We start from the raw sequence: 23381 nt of genomic DNA on the forward strand, positions 1-23381 counted from the left end.
ACGTAAAAATCTATGCCCAAGAATTTTTTGAGAATTTTCAGGCAAACTTTCCAAAAGCTCAATTTTCTTAGTATGTATAACTTTCAAAAATTTCGATTTTTTTGGACTATCTTCGGCAACTATTTAAAGATTTTTTTTTTAGATTTCGATGTCCACAAATAATTTTCGGGATCATCAATATTGCGGATTTTTGGAAAAATTGTCTTTCAAACCAAATATTTCGTAAAACTTGCCCACGAGCCGTAAACATGTTACATTTTTCAAAACAGCACGTCGAGATTTACACCCCAGAATTTTTTGTGGATTTTTGGGCAACTTTTTCAAAAGTTCATTTTTTTCAATATATTAGTAAAATTTTTATTTTTTTCTCATCACCTTCGAGAATTACCTGAACATATTTTTTGGTTGATTTCGATCCCCAAAAGTTGTTTTCAAAATTGCCAATTTTCAAGATTTTTAAAAATTATGTTCTTCAAACTAAATATTTCGTAAATTTTGAACCGCTATATTTTTTTAATTAACATATGCAGATCTATTCCAGAATTTTTTTGGATTTATGAAAATTTTTTCTAAAAATTCATCTTTCAAATGTAATATTTCGTAAATCGTACTTCGGAATCGTAAACACGCTATATTTTTTTAATCAGCACGTGGAGATCTGTAACTCCGATTTTTTTGTGATTTTTTAAACAACTTTTCCAAAAGCTCAATTTTGAATTTACAAAAATTTCTAATTTTTTTTTTCGAAAATTCGAATATTACCCAAAGAGATTAATTATTTTGTAGATTTTGCAGGAGTGACTTACGGCCCAATTCTTCGAGATCTACCATTTTTACAGAATCACCCATTTAATTATGGTAAAGTTTAAGATATTTAAACCATTTTAATTTCAAACCAAATGTTTCGTAAAATTTGCTGCGGAACCGTAAACACGTTATATTTTTCAAATCAACAAGTCGAGATTAAATATTCCAGAATTTTTGTGGATTTTTGGACAACTTTTCTAAAAGCTTAATTTTTCAGGACCTTACTAAAATTTCTATTTTTTTTTTTACCACCTTCGAGAATTACCTAAACATATTTTTTCGACGGTTTCGATACTCAAGAATTCTTTGAAACCCCCTATTTCCAAAATTGTCAATTTGAACTATGGCAATTTTCAAGATTTTTAAAAATTTTGTTGTTCAAACAAAATATTTCGTAAATTTTGAACCGAGATCGTACACGTTATATATTCTTAATCAACCTTTCGACATCTATTTCCCAGAATTTTTTTGAATTTTTAGAACAACTTTTCTAAAAGATCAATTTTTCAATTTCTTGTGAAAATTTCGAAATTTTTTCAACCACAATGGAAAATTACCTAAATAGATTTTTTTCTAGATTTCGACGTCCAGAAATTAACTTTCGGTTTCATTTCTTAGAAAACTGCTCCCATTTTTCCAGAATCGTCAAATGAAATACAGTGTTTGAGGATTTTTAAAAATTTTATATTTCAAACCTAATATTTCGTAAATCGTGCCCCGGACCCATAAACACGCTATATTTTTCGAATCAACACATGGAGATCTATAGCCCAGATTTTTTGTGATTTTTTTAAACAACTTTTCCAAAAGCTCAATTTTTCAATTTACGAAAATTTCGATTTTTTTTTTTTTGAAAATTCGAATATAATCCCAAAGAGATTATTTTGTAGATTTCAGTTTCCATAAGTGACTTGAGGCCAAATTTCTTAGAAGTCTCCTACCATTTTTTACAAAATCACCCATTTAATTTTGATAAATTTTAGAATTTTTAAAAAATTTGAATTTCAAAACAAATATTTCGTAAAACTTGCTGCGGAACCGCAAACACGTTATATTTTTCAAATCAGCACGTTGAGATTAAATATTCCAGAATTTTTGTGGATTTTTGGACAACTTTTCTAAAAGCTTAATTTTTCAATACCTTACTAAAATTTCTATTTTTTTTCGACCACCTTCGAGAATTACCTAAATATATTTGTCGACGATTTCGACCCTCGAGAGTTGTTTTCAATTCCATTTCTTCGAAAATTCCACCCATTTTTCCAAAATTGATGTGAACTATGGCAATTTTCAAGAATTTTAAAAATTTTGTTGTTAAAACAAAAAATTTCGTAAATTTTTAACTAGGACCGTACACGCTATATTTTTATAATCAACCTGTCGAGATCTATATCTCTTTTTTTGGATTTGTGGACAACTTTTGCAAAAGCTCAAATTTTTCAATTTACGAAAATTTCGAATTTTTGTCAAAAATTCGAATGTTACCCAAAAAGATTATTTTGTAGCTTTCGATTTCCAGAAGTGACTTGCGACCAAATTTCTTCTAAATCTCATACCATTTTTACAGAACCATCCATTTAATTATGACAAAATTTAGGATTTATAAAAAATTGAATTTCAAATCAAATATTATTTCGTAAAACTTGTTAGGGAACTGTAAACACGTTACATTTTTAAATCAACACATCGAGATTAAATATCTCAGAATTTTTGTCTGCATTTTTATACAACTTTTCCAAAAGCTCACTTTTCAGTACCTTCTAAAAATTTCTATTTTTTTTTCGACCACCTTCGAGAATTACCTAAACATATTTTTTCAGTAATTTCGACTCTCTAGAGTTTTTTCAACTCCATTTCTTCAAAAATTCCTACCATTTTTCAAAAATTGCCAATTTGAACTATGGCAATTTTTAAGATTTTTAAAAGTTTTGTTGTTCAACCAAATTTTTCTTAAATTTTGAACCAGAATTGTACACGCTAAATTTTTTTAATCAGCCTGTCGAGATCTATATCCCATTTTTTTTTTAATTTTTAAACAACACTCAGTTTTTCAATTTACGAAAACTTTTTGTAGATTTCGACTTCCAGAAGTAACATGCTGCCAAATTTCTTCGAGGTCTCCTACCATTTTTACAGAATCACCCATTTAGTTATGGTAAAATTTAGGATTTTTAAAAAATTTTAATTTCAAACCAAATATTTCCTAAAACTTGCTGCGGAACCGTAAACACGTTATATTTTTCAAATCAGCACGTTGAGATTAAATATCCCACAATTTTTTGTGGATTTTTGAACAACTTTCCAAAAGCTCAGTTTTTCAGTACCTTACAAAAATTTCTATTTTTTTCTCGACCACCATTTTTCTGACGATTTCGACCCTCAAGAGTTGTTTCCAATTCCATTTCTTCGACAATTCCAACCAATTTGTAAAAAACTATATCCTAGAATTTTCTTTGGATTTTTAGACAACTTTTCCAAAAGCTCCAATCCTAAAAATCGTACTAAAATTTCTAACCACTTTTTTTATGATTTCAACCGTCAGGAGATATTTTCAACCCCGTTTCTTCAAAAATTCCTACCATTTTTCCATAATCACCCAATGAATTAAGGTAATTTTCAAGATTTTTAAAAATTTTGTTTTTCAAACAAAACATTTCGTAAATTTTGACTCGGAACAGTAAACATGCCATATATTTTTCTAATCAAGTTGTCAAGAACTATATTCTAGATTGTTTTGGATTTTTAGACAACTTTTCCAAAAGCTCCGATTTTCAAAATCTTACTAAAATTTCGAATTCTTTTGACCACCTTCGAAAATTATCTAACCATTTTTTGTTGATGATTTCGACCGCTAGGAGTTATTTTCGACCCCATTTCTTCAAGAATTCTTACTATTTTTCCAGAATCACTCATTTGATTATTTCAAAATTTTGAATTTTAAAAAATTTTAATTTCAAACCAAATACTCCTATTTCGTAAAACTTGCTGCACAACCGTTATATTTTTCAAATCAGGCCGTCGAATTCAAGTATCCCAGAATTCTTTGTGGACTTTTGGACAACCTTTCCAAAAGCTAGTACTTGTAAAGCGAAGACTGATTTTGGTAAATGATATATCCTTCAAGAAAATAGAGGGCGGGTGGGCGGGGCTTGTACTTGCCAAGATAAGACTGATTTTGGGAAAGGATACCTTCTAAGAAAATAGAAGGGTGTATCATTTACCAAAATCAGTCTTATCTTAGTAAGTACTAGCCCCGGCCACCCGCCCTCTCTTTTCTTCGAGGGTATGTTATTCGCCAAAATCAGTATTACCTTAACAAGTACTAGCCCCGCCCACCCGCCCTCTATTTTCTTATAAGTTATATTATTTGAAAAACACAGACTTTTCTTAGTAAATACTAACCCCACCCACCCGCCCTCAAGAAAATGGAGTACAGATGAGCAGAACAGGGATAGTACTTGCTAAGATAAGACTGATTTTGACAAATGAAATATCCTTTATGAAAATAGAGGGAGGGTGGGCGGGGCTTGTACTTGCTAAGATAAGACTGATTTTGGCAAATGATACCTTCTAAGAAAAAAGAAGGGTGTATCATTTACCAAAATCAGTCTTATTTTAGTAGATACTAGCCTCAAGAATTGTTTTCAGGTCCATTTCTTCGAAAATTCGTATCATTTTTCAAAAATTGCTAATTTGAACTTTTGCAATTTTCAAGATTTTTAAAAATTTTGTTGCTCAAACTAAATATTTCGTAAATTTTGACTCGGCACCATAAACATGCAATATTTTTTGAATCAATATATCAAGTACTATATCTTTTTTTTTGGATATTTAGACAACTTTCCAAAAACTCGAATTTTCAATACCTCACTAAAATTTCGAATTTTTTGGACCACCTTCCAGAATTATCTAACCATTTTTTTTGGGGTGATGTCGACCGTCAGGAGTTATTTTCAACCCCATTACTTCAAAAAAATTCTTGGCATTTTTCCAGAATCATCCAATGAACTGTGGTAAATTTCATAATTTTTAAAAATTTTGTTTTTCAAACAAAATATTTCGTAAATTTTGACTAGAGATCATAAACAATCTATTTTTTTTTCAATCTGTAAAAAACTATATCCTAGAATTTTTTTGGGATTTTTAGACAACTTTTCCAAAAACTTCAATTTTCAATACCTTACTAAAATTTCGAATTTTTTTAACCACTATCAAGGATTGTCTAATAATTTTTTTTATGATTTCGATTCCCAGGCATTATTTTCAAAAGCATTTCTTCAAAAATTCTCACCATTTTTTCAGAAACAGCCAATGGTCATTTTCAAGATTTTTAAAAATTCCATTTTCTAAACAAAATATTTCGTAAATTTTGACTCGAGACCTAAACATGCTATTTCTTTAATCAATATGTCAAGACTATATCCTAGATTTTTTTTTAATTTTTAGATAACTTTTCCAAAAGCTCTAATTTCAATATCTTACTAAAATTTCGAATTTTTTTAACCACCTTCGATAATTACCTAACAATTTTTTTATGTTTTCAACCGCCAAGAGTTTTCAAGCCCATTTCTCAAAAATTCTTACAATTTTTAAAAATTTTGTTTTTCAAAGATAATATTTCGTAAATTTTGACTCTGGATCGTAAACATGCTATATTTTTGAATTAATATGTTAAGAACTGTTTTCTAGAATTTTTTTGGATTTTTAGACAACTTTTCCAAAAGCTCCAATCTTCAAATCTTACTAAAATTTCAAAATTTTTTGACCACCTTTGAGATTCATCTAAACTTTTTTTTAGGACTTCGACCGCCAGGAGTTATTTTCATCCCAATTTCTTCAGAAATTCGTACCATTTTTCCAAAATCAACTAATAAATTTTGGTAGTTTTCAAGATTTTTAAAAATTTTATTTTTCAAACAAAATATTTCAAAAATTTTGAATCCGGACTGTAAACAGGATATTTTTTTTTAATCAGTTTGTTAAGGACTATGCCCTAGATTTTTTTTATTTTTACGCAACTTTTCTAAAAGCTCAATTTTTCGATTCCTTAGAAAATTTCGAATTTTTTTCAACCACAGTCGAAAATTACCCAAATAGATTTAGACCTCCAGAACTTACTTTCTGCCTCATTTCTTCGAAAATTTCTCCCATTTTTTCCAGAATCGTCAAATTAAATATGGTATTTTCAGAATTTTTAAAAATTTTATCATCGACATCTATATCCCAGAATTGTTTAAAAATTTTTAAAGAATTTTTCCAAAACCTCAATTTTTTCAAAACCCAAAATTTCGAATTTTTTTGGACCACCTTCAAAAATTACCAGCAAATTAACAGATTTTTTTATATAACGACTTCCAGAAGTTACTTTCTTCCCTATTTTTGAAAATTCAATTTTTCATATCGAATATTTTGTAAATCTTGCGCCGAGACCGTAAACACGCCATATTTTGTAAATCTACATCCCAGAAAATTATGAGAAATATTAGACAAGTTTTGCAAAAGCTCAGTTTTTTCATATCTTATGAAAATTTCGATTTTTTTCGTTATTCAGCTCCATTTCTTCGAAAATTCCCACCTTTTTCCAACATTAATTGTCAGTTTGCATTATGGCAATTTTCAAAATGTTTACAAATTTTGTTTCTCAAGCGCAAGGTTTCCTAAATTTAATCCGGGACCGTGAACACGCTATATTTTCGAATCAACACGTCGAGATCTGTAGCTCAGATGTTTTTGTTAATTTTGAAACAACTTTTCTAAAAGCTCAGTTTTTCAATTTACGAAAATTTCGATTTTTTTTCCACCACCGTCGAAAATTACCTAAATAGATTTTTTATAGATTTTCACCGCAAAAATAGTAGTTAAAATTTAAAGAAAAGACAATTGTGTAACTAAAGTACAAAAAAATAAAAGAAAATGACAACTGAAATATTTTTACTAATAGTGTTTCGTTCAAAAATACTGAAGATGTTTTTTGTTTGTTTCAGTGTTGAGTTAAGAGGGGTAAAATGATTTTGGCACGAACTCATTTCAGGTCCAGGAATGACTTGATTATAAATTATCTTCTTCCTCCGACACAATGACTAACTTGGTATAAAAAAATCGAAACTGAAAAAATAACAGTACTTTTAGACACTCAATTTTATTCTAATTTTTGTACTTCACTAAAAAATCCAACAACCAGACATTCACATTTGCTCTTTAAACATAGCTCGTGTAAAAAAAATCACCACTTTTTGCAAAATAATACCGCCAAAACTTTCCCAAAGAAGTATCCAACGATAACAATCCCCCGCCTTCGGCATCCACCCACCCTCCGATCGCTGATTCCTCGAAATTTTCTTTTGTACTTGCCCACCAAATTTTTTCAACTTGCACATCCCCACATTCTAAACCGTACTTCACCAAGCAAACTCGAGAATTTTCCGCTCACCCCCTCCCCCACCCGCGCTGCAGCCTCACCCCAACCGCACGAGTAGAAACACAAACACCCCACCCCACCCCTACACATCCACCTGTCTTTTTCCGCGCTTATGAATTTTAATGGAGCCCCAATTAAAAGCGGGGTAGGGCGAATTACCCAATTAACATCAGTAACAATTGCCTCTGCCAATTAAGCCTCGGCAATTGGCCGTTCGATTTGAGGGATGGTTTCCTATTGGGCGCCGAGTTTTCGCAAAAAGTGAAAAGTGTGCTTTGGAGCGTAGGCGATGTCTAGAATGCTTGCAGCATATGGTGCGTCTCACAGAGCAGCGGCTCTGGCACACTTGTGCAAACAGGCGGCTATGGACACGCGGTCTTTCATCGGGCGCAGTTGGCTGCGTCTGGGAAATACTAAAATCTACATGTGGTGCGGCCAAGGCGCAAACTGCCAAGGTTGGCTCGATGGGGAAGGCGTGGCACGAGCGCGTCACGCGGCACGTCACGATCTTTCCATACTCTGATTGGTCTAACCCAAAATTACACTAATCAAACGTTTCTACTATTTTAATTTTATTCAAAATACTTTTGTATTTATTTTATATCTTCATATTTAACTTTAACTAGTCTTCAGTCCTCTAAATTAATCAAGTGTCTTGACTATGCACCCTCAAGCCCCCTTTTACGCCGCGCCCCGCGATTCTCGTAATGTGGTGAGGAGCAATCCATCAAAAGACAAATAGATATATCCAAGGAGGCAATCGCGGTGGGCCGAGGCACAGGTGCGTCGCGGCCGCGGGGGCGGCGCGTGTTGCCTGCGAGGGAGCTCGGCACACCTGACAGGGTTGCACAGCCTAGCACACCTGCGCCGCCTCCTGAATCATCACCGTCGCCGCCACCGAAATCCCGCCATCGACAATGGAAATGACGAAGAGTGATGGCGTGCATGTTGCCCCCGGGGTAACAAAGACTGTTCCTGGCATCTTATTATTGCGGGTTCTTTGTCTGGCGGGCTTTGCTTTTTGCGGCCTGGCGGGGAAATGTGGGGTTGCGGGGGCGGTCAACGAGGCGCAATGGTGGTTTTGTTGGGGGTGGTTGTGTTATTATGACCTACTCAGGGTTATTATTATTACATATTTTTAATTCCCGAGCGTAGGAAGTATAGTAATCGAGTCAATTTTTACTAGATTCCGAAACAACTGGACCGATTGTTGTTAAATTTTGGTCTATTTAACTTAACTAAGGGCAATAAAAAAAATTCGCAAAATAAAATTTTATAGTTTTTTGAAATAAGCATCTGGATTTATTTACCTCTGACCAATTTTGTGATATTTCAATTTTTTCGTGTTTCATAATTTTTTCTTCTTTGAACTTTTTTTTTTTAATTTTCTCGCCTTCCAATTTTTTTAATTTTTTGTTTCTCCAATTTTTCGATTTGTAATTTTCATTTTTCAATTTTTCAGTTTCTCAATTTTTAATCCGTCGATTCTGCAATTTTCCATGTTCTTAATTTTCAATTTTTGATTTTTCAAAGTTTTCTTTTTATACTTTTTCCTTTTTTCATTTATGATTCTTCAGGTTTACAGTTTTGTAATTTTTGCATTTTTTTGATTGGAAAAGTTGAACAATCGAAAGATTGAAAAATTTAAAAATTAAATATCGAAAAACCAAAAAATTGGAAAAAAATTAAAAATCGAATAACTGAAAAAACAAAATATTACAAAATCGAAGAGTTGTAACCGAAAAACAAAACATACGAAAATTTGAATTTTTTTTTCCGAATTCTTTAATTTTGAACATTTCGCTTTTACAATATTTCGTTTTTTAATTTTGAACTTTTTCGATTATTAAGTTTCTCAATTTTTACTTTCGATTTTTTTATTTTGCGTTTCTTTAATTTTTAAGATCTTGGTTTCCAGTTTTTGGATAATTCAAAGTTTTAATTTATACTTTTTCGTTTTTTCATTTTAATTTTTCAATTACACAATTTTGCAATTTTTAATTTTTTTTATACTAAGAGTTGAAAAATCGAAAAATTAAGAATTGAAGAACTGAAAAATCGAAAAACCGAAAACACGAAAAATAGCGAAACCAAAAAAGTGGAAAATCGGAAAATTGAAAATCGATCGACTGAGTAAACAAAAAACCGGAACATTGAAAAACTAATAAAAATCGAGAAACTTAATTGAAAAAAATTTGTGAAACGAAAACTGGAAAACTCAAAAATTGAAAAAACGAAAAATTGAAAACTAAAAAATTGCAAATGGAAAAATTAAGAAATTTAAAATTAAAAAATTGAAAAAAGAAAATTATAAAATCAGAGCATTGAAAAACTAAAATTTTAAAAATAAAGAAAATAAAATGAAAAACTGAAATATCAAAATTGAAAAAACGAAAAATTGAAGAATTGAGAATCCCAAAAGTCTAAAATTGAAAAAAAAACGAAAAATTATAAATCTAAAATTTAGAAAATCGAAAAATTGAACAACTTCACATTGAAATTCTGAAAAATATAAAAAGAAAACTCGAGGCAGATGTCCTAAAATTGAAGAAACGAAAAAAAAATTAAAACGAGAAAAACGAATAATTGAAAAAATTGAAATTGAAAAACACACAATTCTAAAATCGGAACATTGAAAAATCGAAAAACTGTAAAAAAAAAATAAAAACCGAAACGAAAAATTGCAAATCGAAAATTTGAAGAAATGAAAAAGGGAAGAATCGAAAAATTGAGAAATTAGAAATCGAAAAATTGAAAAATCGAATAAATTAAAAGTTTTAAAATCCAATAATTGAAAAATGGAAAAAATTTTAAAAATTCTAATTAATATCACAAATTCAAAATGAAAACTAGAAACATTAAAAATCAAAAATTGAAGAAATGAAAATTTGAAAAATCTAAAATTGAACAAACGAAAAATTGAAAAGCGAAAAATTGCAAATCGAAAAATTGAAAAACCCAAAATTAAAAAATGTCATATTGAAAGAAGAAAATTATAGAATCAGTACACTGAAAAACAAAAATTTTAAAAATAAAGAAAATAAAAATCGAAAGGAAAAATTGCAAGACAAAAATTTGAAGAATTGAAAAATTGAGAAACTGAAGAGTTTAAAATTGAAAAAAACGAAAAACTGAACAATTTCACACTGAAATTCTGAAAAATGTAAAAATAAAAAGTCGAAGCGAATGTAGTAAAATTGAAGAAACAAAAAAAAATTAAAATAAAAAAAAACAATTGAAAAAATTGAAATTGGAAAAACAGAAAATTCTAAAATCGGAACATTGAAAAATAAAAAAATTATAAACCGAAACGAAAAATTGCAAATCGAAAATTTGAAGAAATGAAAACACAAAGAATCGAAAAATTGAGAAATTAGAAACAGAAAAATTGAAAAATTGTATAAATCAAAAGTTTTAACTCCAATAATCGAATAATGGAAAAATTCGAAAATCGTATAACTGAAAAGTGATTATTTTTATTATTATCGTTATTACATAATTTACAATAAAAAAAAACTGAAAAAAATAAAATTAAAAAACGAAAAGTTACATAATCTAAAAGTTGAAAAATCGTAAAATTGAAAACCAAAAGTCTGCAAATCGAAGAACTAAAAATTCCAAAAATTGAAAAATTTTACGTTGTAAAAAGAAAAATTATACAATCAGGACATTGGAAAACCAAGAAATTAAAAAAATACAGAAAATAAAAACTCAAAATCGAAAAATTGCAAAATGAAAATTAAAAACTGAAAATTCGAGAAAGCCAAACCCAAAAATTGCAAAAGCTCAACTGAAAAATTCAAAAACTGAAAAATTTTAAACTTGAATATTCGAAAAATTGCAAAATCTAAAAATTAAAACAAAATGTTCGAAAATCGAAAAAACAAAAAAAAATAAAAATTACTAATCGAAAAATTGAAGAAAAGAAAAATTGAAATACTGAAATTGTAAAGTTGAAAAAATTAAAAACGTTAAAAATATTATTACAATTTAAAATGAAAACTGCAAAAATTGCAAATCAAAACAAACGAAAATCTGAAAAATCGAATAACTGAAAAATCTAAAATTTAAAACGAAAAATAAAAAATCTGAAAACTCTAGAAAGCCAAACCCAAAAATTGCAAAAATCTGAATTGAAAAATTGAACATCTGAAAAATTCAAACTTAAAAACTCTAAAAATTACAAATCTAAAATCTGAAGAAACAAAAAAAATTAAAAACCGAAAAATTGAAAAAATAAAGAAAATAAAAAATTGCAAATCGAAAGATTGAAAAATCTAAAAATTAAAACATCCAAAAGTTGGAAAGTCGGAAAACTTGAAAAATTAAAAGGATGAGCTCTCGAAGAATTGGATGTCGCAAAATTTTGAACAAACAAAAAAAATAAAAATTGAAAAATTACTGGTCGAAAAATTGAAGAAAAGAAAAGTTGAAAAAATTGGAATAGGAAAAACAAGAAATTATAAAATTGGTACAATGTAAAATCAAAAAATTGTGAAAATAAAGAAAATGAAACACCGAAACGAAACATTGCAAGCCGAAAATTTGAAAAATGGAAAATTTCTGAAACTGTAAAATTGAAAAAGAGAAAAAAATTTCAAACTAACCAAAAATTGTAGAAACGAAAAATTAAAAAATCTAAAAGTTGAAAAATCGAAAAACAGAAATCGAAAAAATGCAAAATTAAACATTAAAAACTGAAGACTCGAGAAAGCCAAACCCAAAAATGGCAAAATCTCAATTGAAAAATTCAAAAACTGAAAAACTGAAACTTGTAAACTCGAAAAATTGCAAATCTAAGATCTGAAGAACCAAAAAAAATGAAAATCCAAAAAATTGCAAAGATAAAGAAAATAAAAAACCGAAACGAAAAATTCCAAAATCCAAAAATCAAAAATCCACGTTGGGAAATCGGAAAAACTTGAAAAATTGAAAAGATCAGATCTCGAAGAGTTGCATGTCGCGAAATAAAAAAAAAACAAAAAAAAATACAAATTGAAAAATTGTTAATCGAAAAATTGAAGAAAAGAAAAATTGAAGAACCCAAAAATTGCAAAATTAAAAATCGAAAAATTGCAAATCGAAAATTTGAATAAATGAAAATACTAAAAAATCGAATAAATGAAAAAATTCTAAAATCCAATAATTGAAAACCGAAAAATTGCAAATCGAAAAATTGAAAAATTGAAATATTAAAAATTGAAAAATTGAAATATTAAAAATTGAGAACTCGAGAAACTAATCGAAAAATTGCAAAATCTAAAATTTAAAAATTAAAAAACTTAAAATTTAAACTTGAAAACTCGAGAAATTGTAAATCGAAAATCTAAGAAAACAAAAAAAATGAAAAATTAAATAATTGAAAAATTCAAGTCAAAAAATCTGCGAGAGTTTTTAGAGCCACTGGTTTTTAATTACATATTTGCGTCTCCATATATTTATATGTGGTATACGGGCGGTCAAACATCCCAGCCCCCCTTTCTTACTTCCATTTCCCGCACTAGTCATCCCCGTCTAGTTCCCGCAGGACTCCGACCCTCGCCCGCTCCCGGCCACGCCGCCCCTGACCGCCCCATATTTACGACGCGTATTATCGCATTTCGCGCGCCACCCCGTTTAAAAATATAATTACGGCGGGGCGCGACCACATGTGGCTCTCAAACATAAATATCCAGGAAAAGCGTAAAAAAATGTATGGAGGAAACGCGGCGAACATATCGCAGGTGGCCCCGTCGAATTGAGATATCCCAAACGTAGCGGCGTCCCGACGCGGCTCGGGGACATTCTGTAAACAGCGCCGCCCCCGACCGACGCTATTTATCTTTCTATCGGCGTCTTGGCGTGCATGCCGTCTCGCTTGCAATCGGACACGTGCTCCATCTTAATGGGTTAGCGCCTCCGGGACCCATGTCGGCACCCGATAAATCCCCGGACTGGGACGGGAGAGAGCCAGATTTCGGGATTTAAGTCACTGATTTGTTTTCAGAGATAAGTGACAATCAATGAAACAGTATTTTAGTTAAATACGATACAAATATGAAAAACGATCAAGTGGCTTGGGGTGAATTCCGGGAAGAATTTCCTAACGACAGACGGACGAACGACGGACGGACGGACGGACAGACCACCGAACGGAATTTCTTTTATAAAAAGAATTTTAAAGCCGCTTTTCGAGCCATCTTCCCGCGAACAGCTCTATAAGCCCCAAAGCTCATTGTGCATGCATCGCATCAAAGCCATGTAGTTACCCCATCCATAATAAATTCCCCCAGAAATAGATCGCGTGTCGGTAATTGTATTCCGATAAAACTATGATTATAAAAGAAAATCATGGCGGTTTAAAAACGTTAATTCTTGAATCTCGCCTAAATTATTGATGTCTCCGACGACAAAGGAATCTCTCCACGAGCACCTGTGTGTGTTTATTAAGTTAAAAAGAGCCGGGTTGTTAATAATTCACGCGAATCGATGGCCAATATCCTCGATCACTCCCAGTTAAAACGGAAGTGTCCCTTGCTACCTATTCTCGTAAAAAGCCCAGATGTTTAAAGAGAGCGCATTGGTAAGAACGTATGGTCAGTAAAAATAACCAGTGATGGGAGCTGTTGAAAGATTTCGGTATTTGCGCACACATGGTGTCGGTATGTTTTGTATCTGTGTATTGTTTATCCGGTGTGTTGTGCTTGCATTTAAAGTGCTCGCAGAAGTGGGAGAGGAAAAAGGTCGGCTCGATGGAAATGGGAATGGGTTTATCGATTTCGGCGGATTTCCGCTTTTTGCAAGATGCACAGGTGTTTTGGGGGTTGGCTTTGGTTTTGACAGGCCAATATGTTTGGGTTTTTTCGTTTTTAATTTTTATTTTTTCCTAACGTGAACCGGGCAAGTTTCAATAACTAGGGAAAAACACGCACAAGTCGGGTTTAAAATGGACCGCCGACCGACAAGAAAGGAAAGCTTCGTTAATTACGGCCGGGGATGGGGACAGATGACGGGGTTTAGCTGTCCTCGATCACACATCATTACCAAATGAGTTACAAAATTATACTAAAAACAACGGCGTTCACAGAATTTCAATCTGTTCTCAAGACATTAGACCGCGAACTTTTGTCAGACACCTGTATTTGTCCCCACTAAAAAGTGATGAAGTTACAACAAAATTATTAAAACAATTTTACCTGGAACGTATCATATTACTTTACTAGTTCTATTTTAATATGTTGGAATCGTAATAAAAAAATGAAATTTTGTTTATAGATTTTATTTTTACTTCCCGATCGGACGAATGGCCACTTTTATATTTTTTCGACGTTTCATGACCCCTAGAGTACGAAAAAGTAGTCTCCCGTTTCCATTTGCCTTTCTGTCTGTCTGTCTGTCTGTCTGTCTGCGTGGTGTTTGTTGTAAAATTTTGTATGTATATATATTAGAAACAACATGTACACGGTTAAATGCCAAACGAAATTTTGCTAATCATTCCCACCAACAATTTGATGACGTCATTTCAAAGAATTCTATGTTTATTTGATTTAACTCTTATACAACAATATACTCCTACAAATGTCCAAATTTTTGCAAAAACCGTTCAACGTTCGATTCCAAACTTTGCCTTTCGTTTTTTTTTTTCTTTTTTCTCTCGCATTATGTATTATCTATGTTTATGAAGTCATAACAAATTTTTTATTCATGAGATTACCCCACTTTCTCGAAAAAATGTAAAATCTTCTCGGGGCCCCAAACGTCGTTTTTTAAGAATGTGAAACTTTTTCGGGGGTCCCAACCGTATTTTTTTGAAAAAGGTTAAACCCTCTCGGGGGCCCCAAGTATCTTTTTTTAAGAATATTAAACCTTCTCGGTGTTCCCAACTGTCTTTTTTAAAAATGTAAAACCTTCTCGAGGACCCCAAATGTATTTTTTTAAGAATGTGAAACCTTCTCGGGGGTCCCAATTGTCTTTTTTTAAAATGTAAAACCTTCTCGGGGGTCCCAACTGTCTTTTTCAAAAATGTAAAACCTTCTCGGGGTCGCCCAATATCTTTTTTTTAAGAATATGAAACCTACTCGTGGGTCCCAACTGTCTTTTTTAAAAATGTAAAACCTTCTCGGGGGTCCCAACCGTCCTTTTTTAAAAAAGGCGAAACCTTCTCCTAGGCCCCAAGTGTCTTTCTTAATTATATTAAATCTTCTCCAGGCTCCCAACTGTCTTTTTTAAAAATGTAAAACCTTCTCGAAGACCTAAAATATATTTTTTTAAGAATGTGAAACCTTCTCGGGGGTCCCCATTGTCTTGTTTTTTTATGTAAAACCTTCTCGGGGGTCCCAACTGTCTTTTTCAAAAATGTAAAACCTTCTCGGGGCCCCAAATTTTTTTTTTTAAGAATGTGAAACCTTCTCGGGGCCCCAAATCTTTTTTTAAGAATGTGAAACCTTCTCGGGGGTTTCAACTGTCTTTTTTAAAAATGTAAAACCTTCTCGAGGTCGCCCAACGTCTTTTTTTAAGAATGTGAAACCTTCTCGGGAGTCCCAATTCTCTGTTTTTTAATGTAAAACCTTCTCGTGGGTCCCAACTGTCTTTCTTAAAAATGTGAAACCTTCTCGGGAGTCCCAATTGTGGTATTTTAAAATGTAAAACCTTCTCGGGGGTCCCAACTGTCTTTTTCAAAAATGTAAAACCTTCTCGAGGACCCCAAATGTATTTTTTTAAGAATGTGAAACCTTCTCGGGGATCCCAATTGTCTTTTTTTTTAAATGGAAAACCTTCTCGGGGGTCCCAACTGTCTTTTTCAGAAATGTAAAACCTTCTCGGGGTCGCCCAATATCTTTTTTTAAGAATGTGAAACCTTCTCGGGACCCCAAATCTTTTTTTTTTAAGAAAGTGAAACCTTCTCGGGGGTTCCAACTGCCTTTTTTAAAAATGTAAAACCTTCTCGAGGGCCCGAAGTGTATTTTTTTTAGAATATTAAATCTTCATCTCGGGGCTGCCAACTGCTTTTTAAAAATGTAAAATCTTCCTCTTTTTATTCAAAATACCTAACATTTTACATTCCTGTAATATAAACTTGATGTCTACCATGTCATCCCTTCATTTCTATTTTTTCGTGCTTAAAACAGGTTAAATTTCTGTTCTGACATTTTAATTTTAATTAAAAAAAAGATAAATTCCAAAATAATTATTCATAATATTAAAATAGAACACTTTTAGGTGAAAAAATAAAAGAATAATGAGAAATTGTCTAGTACATAATAAAAAATAAAAAAAAGCTGTTCTGCCATTTATCCTTTTTCGTTTAATTTCCTGTTCGTAAATAGAATTCTAGCATTTTTTTTTAATTGTAAAACCTTCTCGGGGGCCCCAAATATATTTTTTTAAGAATATTAAATCTTCTCCGGGCTCCCAACTGTCTTTTTTAAAAATGTAAAACCTTCTCGAAGACCCAAAATGATTTTTTTTTTAAATGTGAAACCTTCTCGGGGTCCCAAATCTTTTTTATTTAAGAATGTGAAACCTTGTCGTGAGTCCCAACTGTCTTTTTGAAAATTGTAAAACCTTCTCGAGGAACCCAAATCTATTTTTTTAAGAATGTGAAACCTTCTCGGGGGTTCCAACTGGCTTTTTTAAAAATGTAAAACCTTCTCGAGGGCCCCAAATATCTTTTTTTAAGAACGTGAAACCTTCTCGGGGGTCCCAAACGTCCTTTTTTAAAAAATGCGAAACCTTCTCCGGTGCCCCAAGTGTATTTTTTTAAGAATATTAAATCTTCTGGGGCTGTCAACTGTCTTTTTTAAAAATGTAAAACCTTCGTCTTTTTTTTTCAAAAAACCTAACATTTTCAAAAATTTCACAATCCTGTAGCATAAACTTCGTGTTTACCATTTCATCCCTTCATTTCTATTTTTTTTGTGCTTAAAACAAGTTAAATTTTTGTTTTGACATTTTAATTTTCATTAAAAAAAGATAAATTCCAAAATAATTATTCATAATATTAAAACAGAACACTTTTAGGTGAAAAAATATAAGAATAATGAGAAATTGTGTAATATATAATAAAAAATAAAAAAAAGCTGTTCTGCCATTTATCCTTTTTCTTTTAATTTCCTGTTCGTAAATAGAATTCTAGCATTTTTTTTTTGTAAAACCTTCTCGGGGGCCCCAAATATATTTTTTTAAGAATGTTAAATCTTCTCCCAACTGTCTTTTTTAAAAATGTAAAACTTTCTCGACGACCCCAAATGTATTTTTTTTTTAATGTGAAACCTTCTCGGGGTCCCAAATCTTTTTTTTTTTAAGAATGTGAAACCTTGTCGTGGGTCCCAACTGTCTTTTTGAAAATTGTACGACCTTCTCGAGGACCCCAAATCTGTTTTATTAAGAATGTGAAACCTTCCCGGGGGTCCCAACTAACTTTTTTTAAAATGTAAAACCTTCTCGGGGATCCCAAACTGTCTTTTTCAAAAATGTAAAACCTTCTCGGGGTCGCCCAATATAGTTTTTTAAGAATGTGAAACCTTCTCGGGGTCCCAAATCTTTTTTTTAAGAATGTGAAACCTTCTCGGGGGTTCCAGCTGTCTTTTTTAAAATTGTAAAACATTCTCGAGGATCCCAAATGTATTTTTTTCAGAATGTGAAACCTTCTCGGGGTCCCAATTGACTTTTTTTAAAATGTAAAATCTTCTCGGGGACCCCAAATCTATTTTTTAAGAATGTGAAACCTTCTCGGGGGTTCCAACTGGCTTTTTTAAAAATGTAAAACCTTCTCGAGGGCCCCAAATATCTTTTTTTAAGAATGTGAAACCTTCTCGGGGGTCCCAAACGTCCTTTTTTAAAAAAAGCGAAACCTTCTCCGGGGCCCCAAGTATATTTTTTTAAGAATATTAAATCTTCTCGGGGCTGCCAACTGTCTTTTTTAAAAATGTAAAACCTTCGTCTTTTTTTTTCAAAAAACCTAACATTTTCAAAAATTTCACAATCCTGTAGTGTAAACTTCGTGTCTAGCATTTCATCCCTTCATTTCTATTTTTTTTGTGCTTAAAACAAGTTAAATTTTTGTTCTGACATTTTAATTTTAAGTAAAAAAAAGATAAATTCCAAAATAATTATTCATACTATTAAAATAGAACACTTTTAGGTGAAAAAATATAAGAATAATGAGAAATTGTCTAGCATATATAAAAAGTAAAAAACGCTGTTCTGCCATTTATCCTTTTTCTTTTAATTTCCTGTTCGTAAATAGAATTCTAGCATTTTTTTTTTATTGTAAAACCTTCTCGGGGACCCCAAATATATTTTTTTAAGAATACTAAATCTTCTCCGGGCTCCCAACTGTCTTTTTTAAAAATGTAAAACCTTCTCGAGGACCCCAAATGTATTTTTTTTAAATGTGAAACCTTCTCGGAGTCCCAAATCTTTTTTTTTTAAGAATGTGAAACCTTGTCGTGGGTCCCAACTGTCTTTTTGAAAATTGTAAAATCTTCTCGGGGACCCCAAATCTATTTTTTTAAGAATGTGAAACCTTCTCGGGGGTTCCAACTGGCTTTTTTAAAAATGTAAAACCTTCTCGAGGGCCCCAAATATCTTTTTTTAAGAATGTGAAACCTTCTCGGGGGTCCCAAACGTCCATTTTTAAAAAAAGCGAAACCTTCTCCGGGGCCCCAAGTGTATTTTTTTAAGAATATTAAATCTTCTCGGGGCTGCCAACTGTCTTTTTTAAAAATGTAAAACCTTCTCGGGGCCCCAAATCTTTTTTTTTAAGAATGTGAAACCGTCTCGGAGGTTCCAACTGTCTTTTTTAAAATTGTAAAACCTTCTCAAGGGCCCCAAATATCTTTTTTTTTAAGAATGTGAAACCTTCTCGGGGGACCCAAACGTCCTTTTTTAAAAAAGGCGAAACATTCTCCGGAGCCCCAAGTGTATTTTTTTAAGAATATTAAATCTTCTCGGGGCTGTCAACTGTCTTTTTTAAAAGTGTAAAACCTTCGTCTTTTTTTCAAAAAACCTAACATTTTCAAAAATTTCACAATCCTGTAGTATAAACTTCGTGTCTACCATTTCATCCCTTCATTTCTATTATTTTTTGTGCTTAAAACAAGTTAAATTTTTGTTTTGACATTTTAATTTTAATTTAAAAAAAAGATAAATTCCAAAATAATTATTCATAATATTAAAATAGGACACTTTTAGGTGAAAAAATATAAGAATAATGAGAAATTGTCCAGTATAAAATAAAAAATTAAAAAAAAAGCTGTTCTGCAATTTATCCTTTTTCGTTTAATTTCCTGTTCTTAAATAGGATTCTAGCTTTTTTTTTTCAAAAATACCAAACTATACAGGGTGAGTCGCTATTAGAAATATAAAAAAAGTTGAAGATCAATGTTGTACGATTCTTTGAGGATCATACTCGAAAATTATTTTCAAGTATACAATGTGTGCTGTTTTATAGTGTAACACAACTTAGTTTTTTTTAATGAAACATCCTATATATTTTTACATATTTTGGCTGACCCCTTCATAGGCTTTACAACCACTGCTTAGTTTTAAAATTCCTATGGGACACTGCCACGTTATTCCAATTTTCTTGAAATTTTTTGGCAATGGAAGGGTTCACAAAAAAAATTACAGTAGGGTTATTTTTAAAGTATGTCTTACAATATTTTGTGGAAGGATAAATAAAAGTATGCTCTCTGTTGCGGTATCAACTAAATAAAATGTTAATGTACAGAGTGTTTATAAAAAAATTATAATACTTTAATGTTTCAAATGGAACACCCCATATTTTATCAAATACTGCATCTTACTTCATTTTTTTCTTCTCATTCTTCTAACATGCCGATGTGTCTCTTCAAAAAAGTAAAAAACCTCAATAACTATCAACTTTAAATATAGAAAATACTTATCACAAAAGAAAAAAATATATATAATAAAATATTCAGTAATAACATCTGTGGAATTGTATTTGGAAAAACTGAAATATCGATATCTGAAAATTGTAATAAATAAAATTGTATAGAATATAACAGTAACAAGCAAAACAATTGTTAAATTTATCATTAAACTTGGCTTTTATAGTGCCTACATCTCAACCAATAAGGGAGTTATAATTTGAGAAATGTAAGCTTGAACTCGAACTCCAATGGGAATTAGTTAAGCATAATTTAACTGACAGCAAAATATTTTGTAGATAATGTTACTAAAGTAAAAATACTGTAAGAAGAACATATTGAACACATAGTTACATATAGAATACTACTTAATTGTGTACCTTTTTACTTTATTTTGTTTCGAAATTTTCCTATAATTGGATTTGTCTTGTTGGAAAATAAATATTATTATTATTATATTGCGTCATTACAATTTGTCAGTTACGGTTTAATCATATGGTGTTTAGGAAAAAGGACATTTTTCTACGTTTTATAACCTCTAGAGTGGGAAAAATTAGATCTCCCATTTCCCTGTCTGTCTGTCTGTCTGTCTATCTGTCTGTCACCTGTTTTTTTTTATTGTTTACGCCGCCTTCTTGTTTAGACTACTTACTATTGACATGTAGGGATTGTCATAAAAAAATAAGATTCCCAAAATTACATTTTTCAAAGCTGTGTTTTTTTATCCAAATAAACGTTCACAATTTTTTTTTCATTTTTCGAAGAAGTGCGGTTTGTTGGCTTGTACTTCAGGGATAAGGAAAATTCTGTCTAAATTACCCTAAACCAATTTTTTATGATTACATATACAATTTTTTGAAGTATGAATGTAAAATATGTGCAACTAAAAGACGAAACGGAATATTGTGAGGTTAAACTACGAATGAATGACAATCAGTACATTCTTTCTATTGGTGTGTTCTTCCCAAAGTATTTCCACTCTAACCCCTTAGTTAATTTTTTCTGCGTAAATCTATAATTATGGAAAATTCTAATTAATGTTTCTTCTGATTTAGAAAAATAACCTTCAGCATTTGGTTAAAAATACAAAATTCTACTTGATTTGAAAAAATAATTTTTGACAAACTATTCTCGAACCACCCTATATATTAGTATGTGTCTGGTAATTTCATGTCCATCCAAAAAAAGCCGGAGTATAAAAAATCCTTCGACCACACATAATTCCCTCTCATCCTGTGTTGAGTAACCCATTCCCAACGACATACCCAAAATAACCACCTACCATCCCGGCGCTCTTTATTGACCGATTTACACGACATAAAACTTAAATCAACAGGAAACCAGCCAATTTCAATTTTTATGCATTAACAACATCACGGTGGCCTCATGTTTGACACTGTGTCAAACCTGACAAGTCCATACATTATCAAGCAGGCCTTCCACATGAACCCGCCAGCTGAACGCGTCCAACTTTTCCCACAGCGCGAAAAAAGAAAAATTTTAATCAACCGTACCCAAAAGTGAAAAGTTGGAAAACTTAATTTCGCCGTTTGATTTATTATGGGGAAACGATGCAGTGTGTCAAAGCGGCCCATTACGAAGATTGGCCGATTATTTAATTAGCCGACAAAATTGATGGAAATTCGTTATTATTTATTTTTTCGCGGGATCGCGTGGGCCGGAACGGCGATGTTACTTGCGTGTTTGTTTTCTTTGGGAGTCTATCGAGGCGAGTTTGTTTGAGGCGGCAAGTATTTATTTAAAAGCGCGGCGATTATGATTTTTTTCGCAGGTTTTCCAAAGAGCCTCACCTTCCTCATCCGTGGTAGCGCCGAGGTCTCGCTGCTGGCTGGTCTGCTTAATTTTCTTTGGGCGCACTAGACATAACTGGGCACTTCGAAAAAAAACGCGATGGCGCGAAGTGTGATCGCAGCGTGCTTAGGCGAGCGTCGCGACGTCCGGCGTCGTCGTCGCTCCGCGTCCTGCAGCCGACTGAAGCTCGCACGGGATGTTAGAGACACCGCGGTTGGGGGCTGCGCGCAGACGTAACGAAAACGCATTTCCACCGAACTGAGTAATGTACGAAAAAATTCGAGTCTTTGTTTATTATTCCCGCTGCGAAATATGTAGAAACATTTTTTTTATTACTACTAAATTCCTTTGGACTACTCCACTTCACTCAAATAATGTTTTTTTTTTTTTCAACAAATTACTCTAGATCCTCTTCGAAATTTTTAAACCACGTTTTTTCTATTGGGTTCCTTGAAGCTTCCATATTTTAGCATCTCTTCTCGTTTCTTCCTTCTTCTGCATCTCAGTTCCTTCCAATTCTCTGATCTATTTATTCTCTCATTTTATACATCTTCAACGAGTTGGTTTTTTGAGTTTCAAATCTTCAAGTCTTGTATTCACCGTACACAAATGAAAATTTCTAGAGTAAACTTCACTTCTAATGTAGTCTTCTAGAACCTCATCAACATTTGCTGAGCCAATTTTCTTCTAAGATTCTTTCTTAATTCTAACCGATTCTGTATTATCCCACTCCATTTAGAATTCCATTTCGTTTCTTCGTTTTTCTGGATCTCCGCTTTTTATATTTCCCTGATCTATTTATTCTTAAATTTTCTGCATCTTCAACGAGTTGGTTTATTTGTAGTCTTTCTTCAATGCTATCTCTGGATATGAGTTTCAATTCTGGATTAGTTATCTTCTTAAATGTCACTTCCGGTTTTCCAATCTTCTGTTATTTCTTGAAAAATTCTTGTATTCACCGTACACAATTGAAAATTTCTGGAGCAAACTGCACTTCAAAATCAGTTTTAAGAGCCTCATCAATATTTTCTCAGCCGATTTTCCTCTACGATTCTGGTTTAAAGATTTCTAACTCTGCTCACTCTCGAATGCAATTTTTCCAAAATGTAGCATCCAGATCTCCGATTGTTCTAGAACTTTGTACAAACTGGCCTTTTACAACTCTTTCTTCATTCTAACCGGTTCTGGATTATCCCACTTCACCAAGAAAATGTTTCGTCTCAACAGATTATTCTAGAATCTTTTTGAAACATTCTGATCCACGATTTCGTTTTTCGGGTTCCTTGAAGCTTCTACATTTATCATTTCATTTCATTTCTTCGTATTTTTGGATCTCTGTTTTTCTTTTTCCCTGATCTATTTATTCTTAAATTTTCTACATCTTCGACAAGTTTTTTTATTGTGGCCTTTCTTCAATGTTATTTCTGGATACGAGTTTCAATTTTGGATTAGTTATCTTCTTAAATGTCACT

The 23381-nt window shown here is 31.8% G+C and overlaps 1 protein-coding gene across 1 annotated transcript in view; it reads right to left on the reverse strand.

Annotated features, from left to right (window-relative positions):
- The window catches only part of LOC135124183 (protein CBFA2T1), a 117314-nt gene extending 95243 nt beyond the window's left edge, over nt 1-22071 (reverse strand). Inside the window, exon 1 of the mRNA XM_064049076.1 lies at nt 21909-22071. Coding sequence (XP_063905146.1) covers nt 21909-21917 — 9 coding nt within the window. The 5' untranslated portion in view covers nt 21918-22071. The remainder of the gene's footprint in view (nt 1-21908) is intronic.
- Between the last annotated feature and the right edge of the window lie 1310 nt (nt 22072-23381).

This window comes from Zophobas morio, unplaced genomic scaffold (genome assembly GCF_036711695.1).
Source record: "Zophobas morio isolate AGI-343-1 ecotype UQ-CSIRO unplaced genomic scaffold, CSIRO_AGI_Zmor_V1 ptg000007l, whole genome shotgun sequence".
Taxonomy (NCBI): domain Eukaryota; kingdom Metazoa; phylum Arthropoda; class Insecta; order Coleoptera; family Tenebrionidae; genus Zophobas; species Zophobas morio.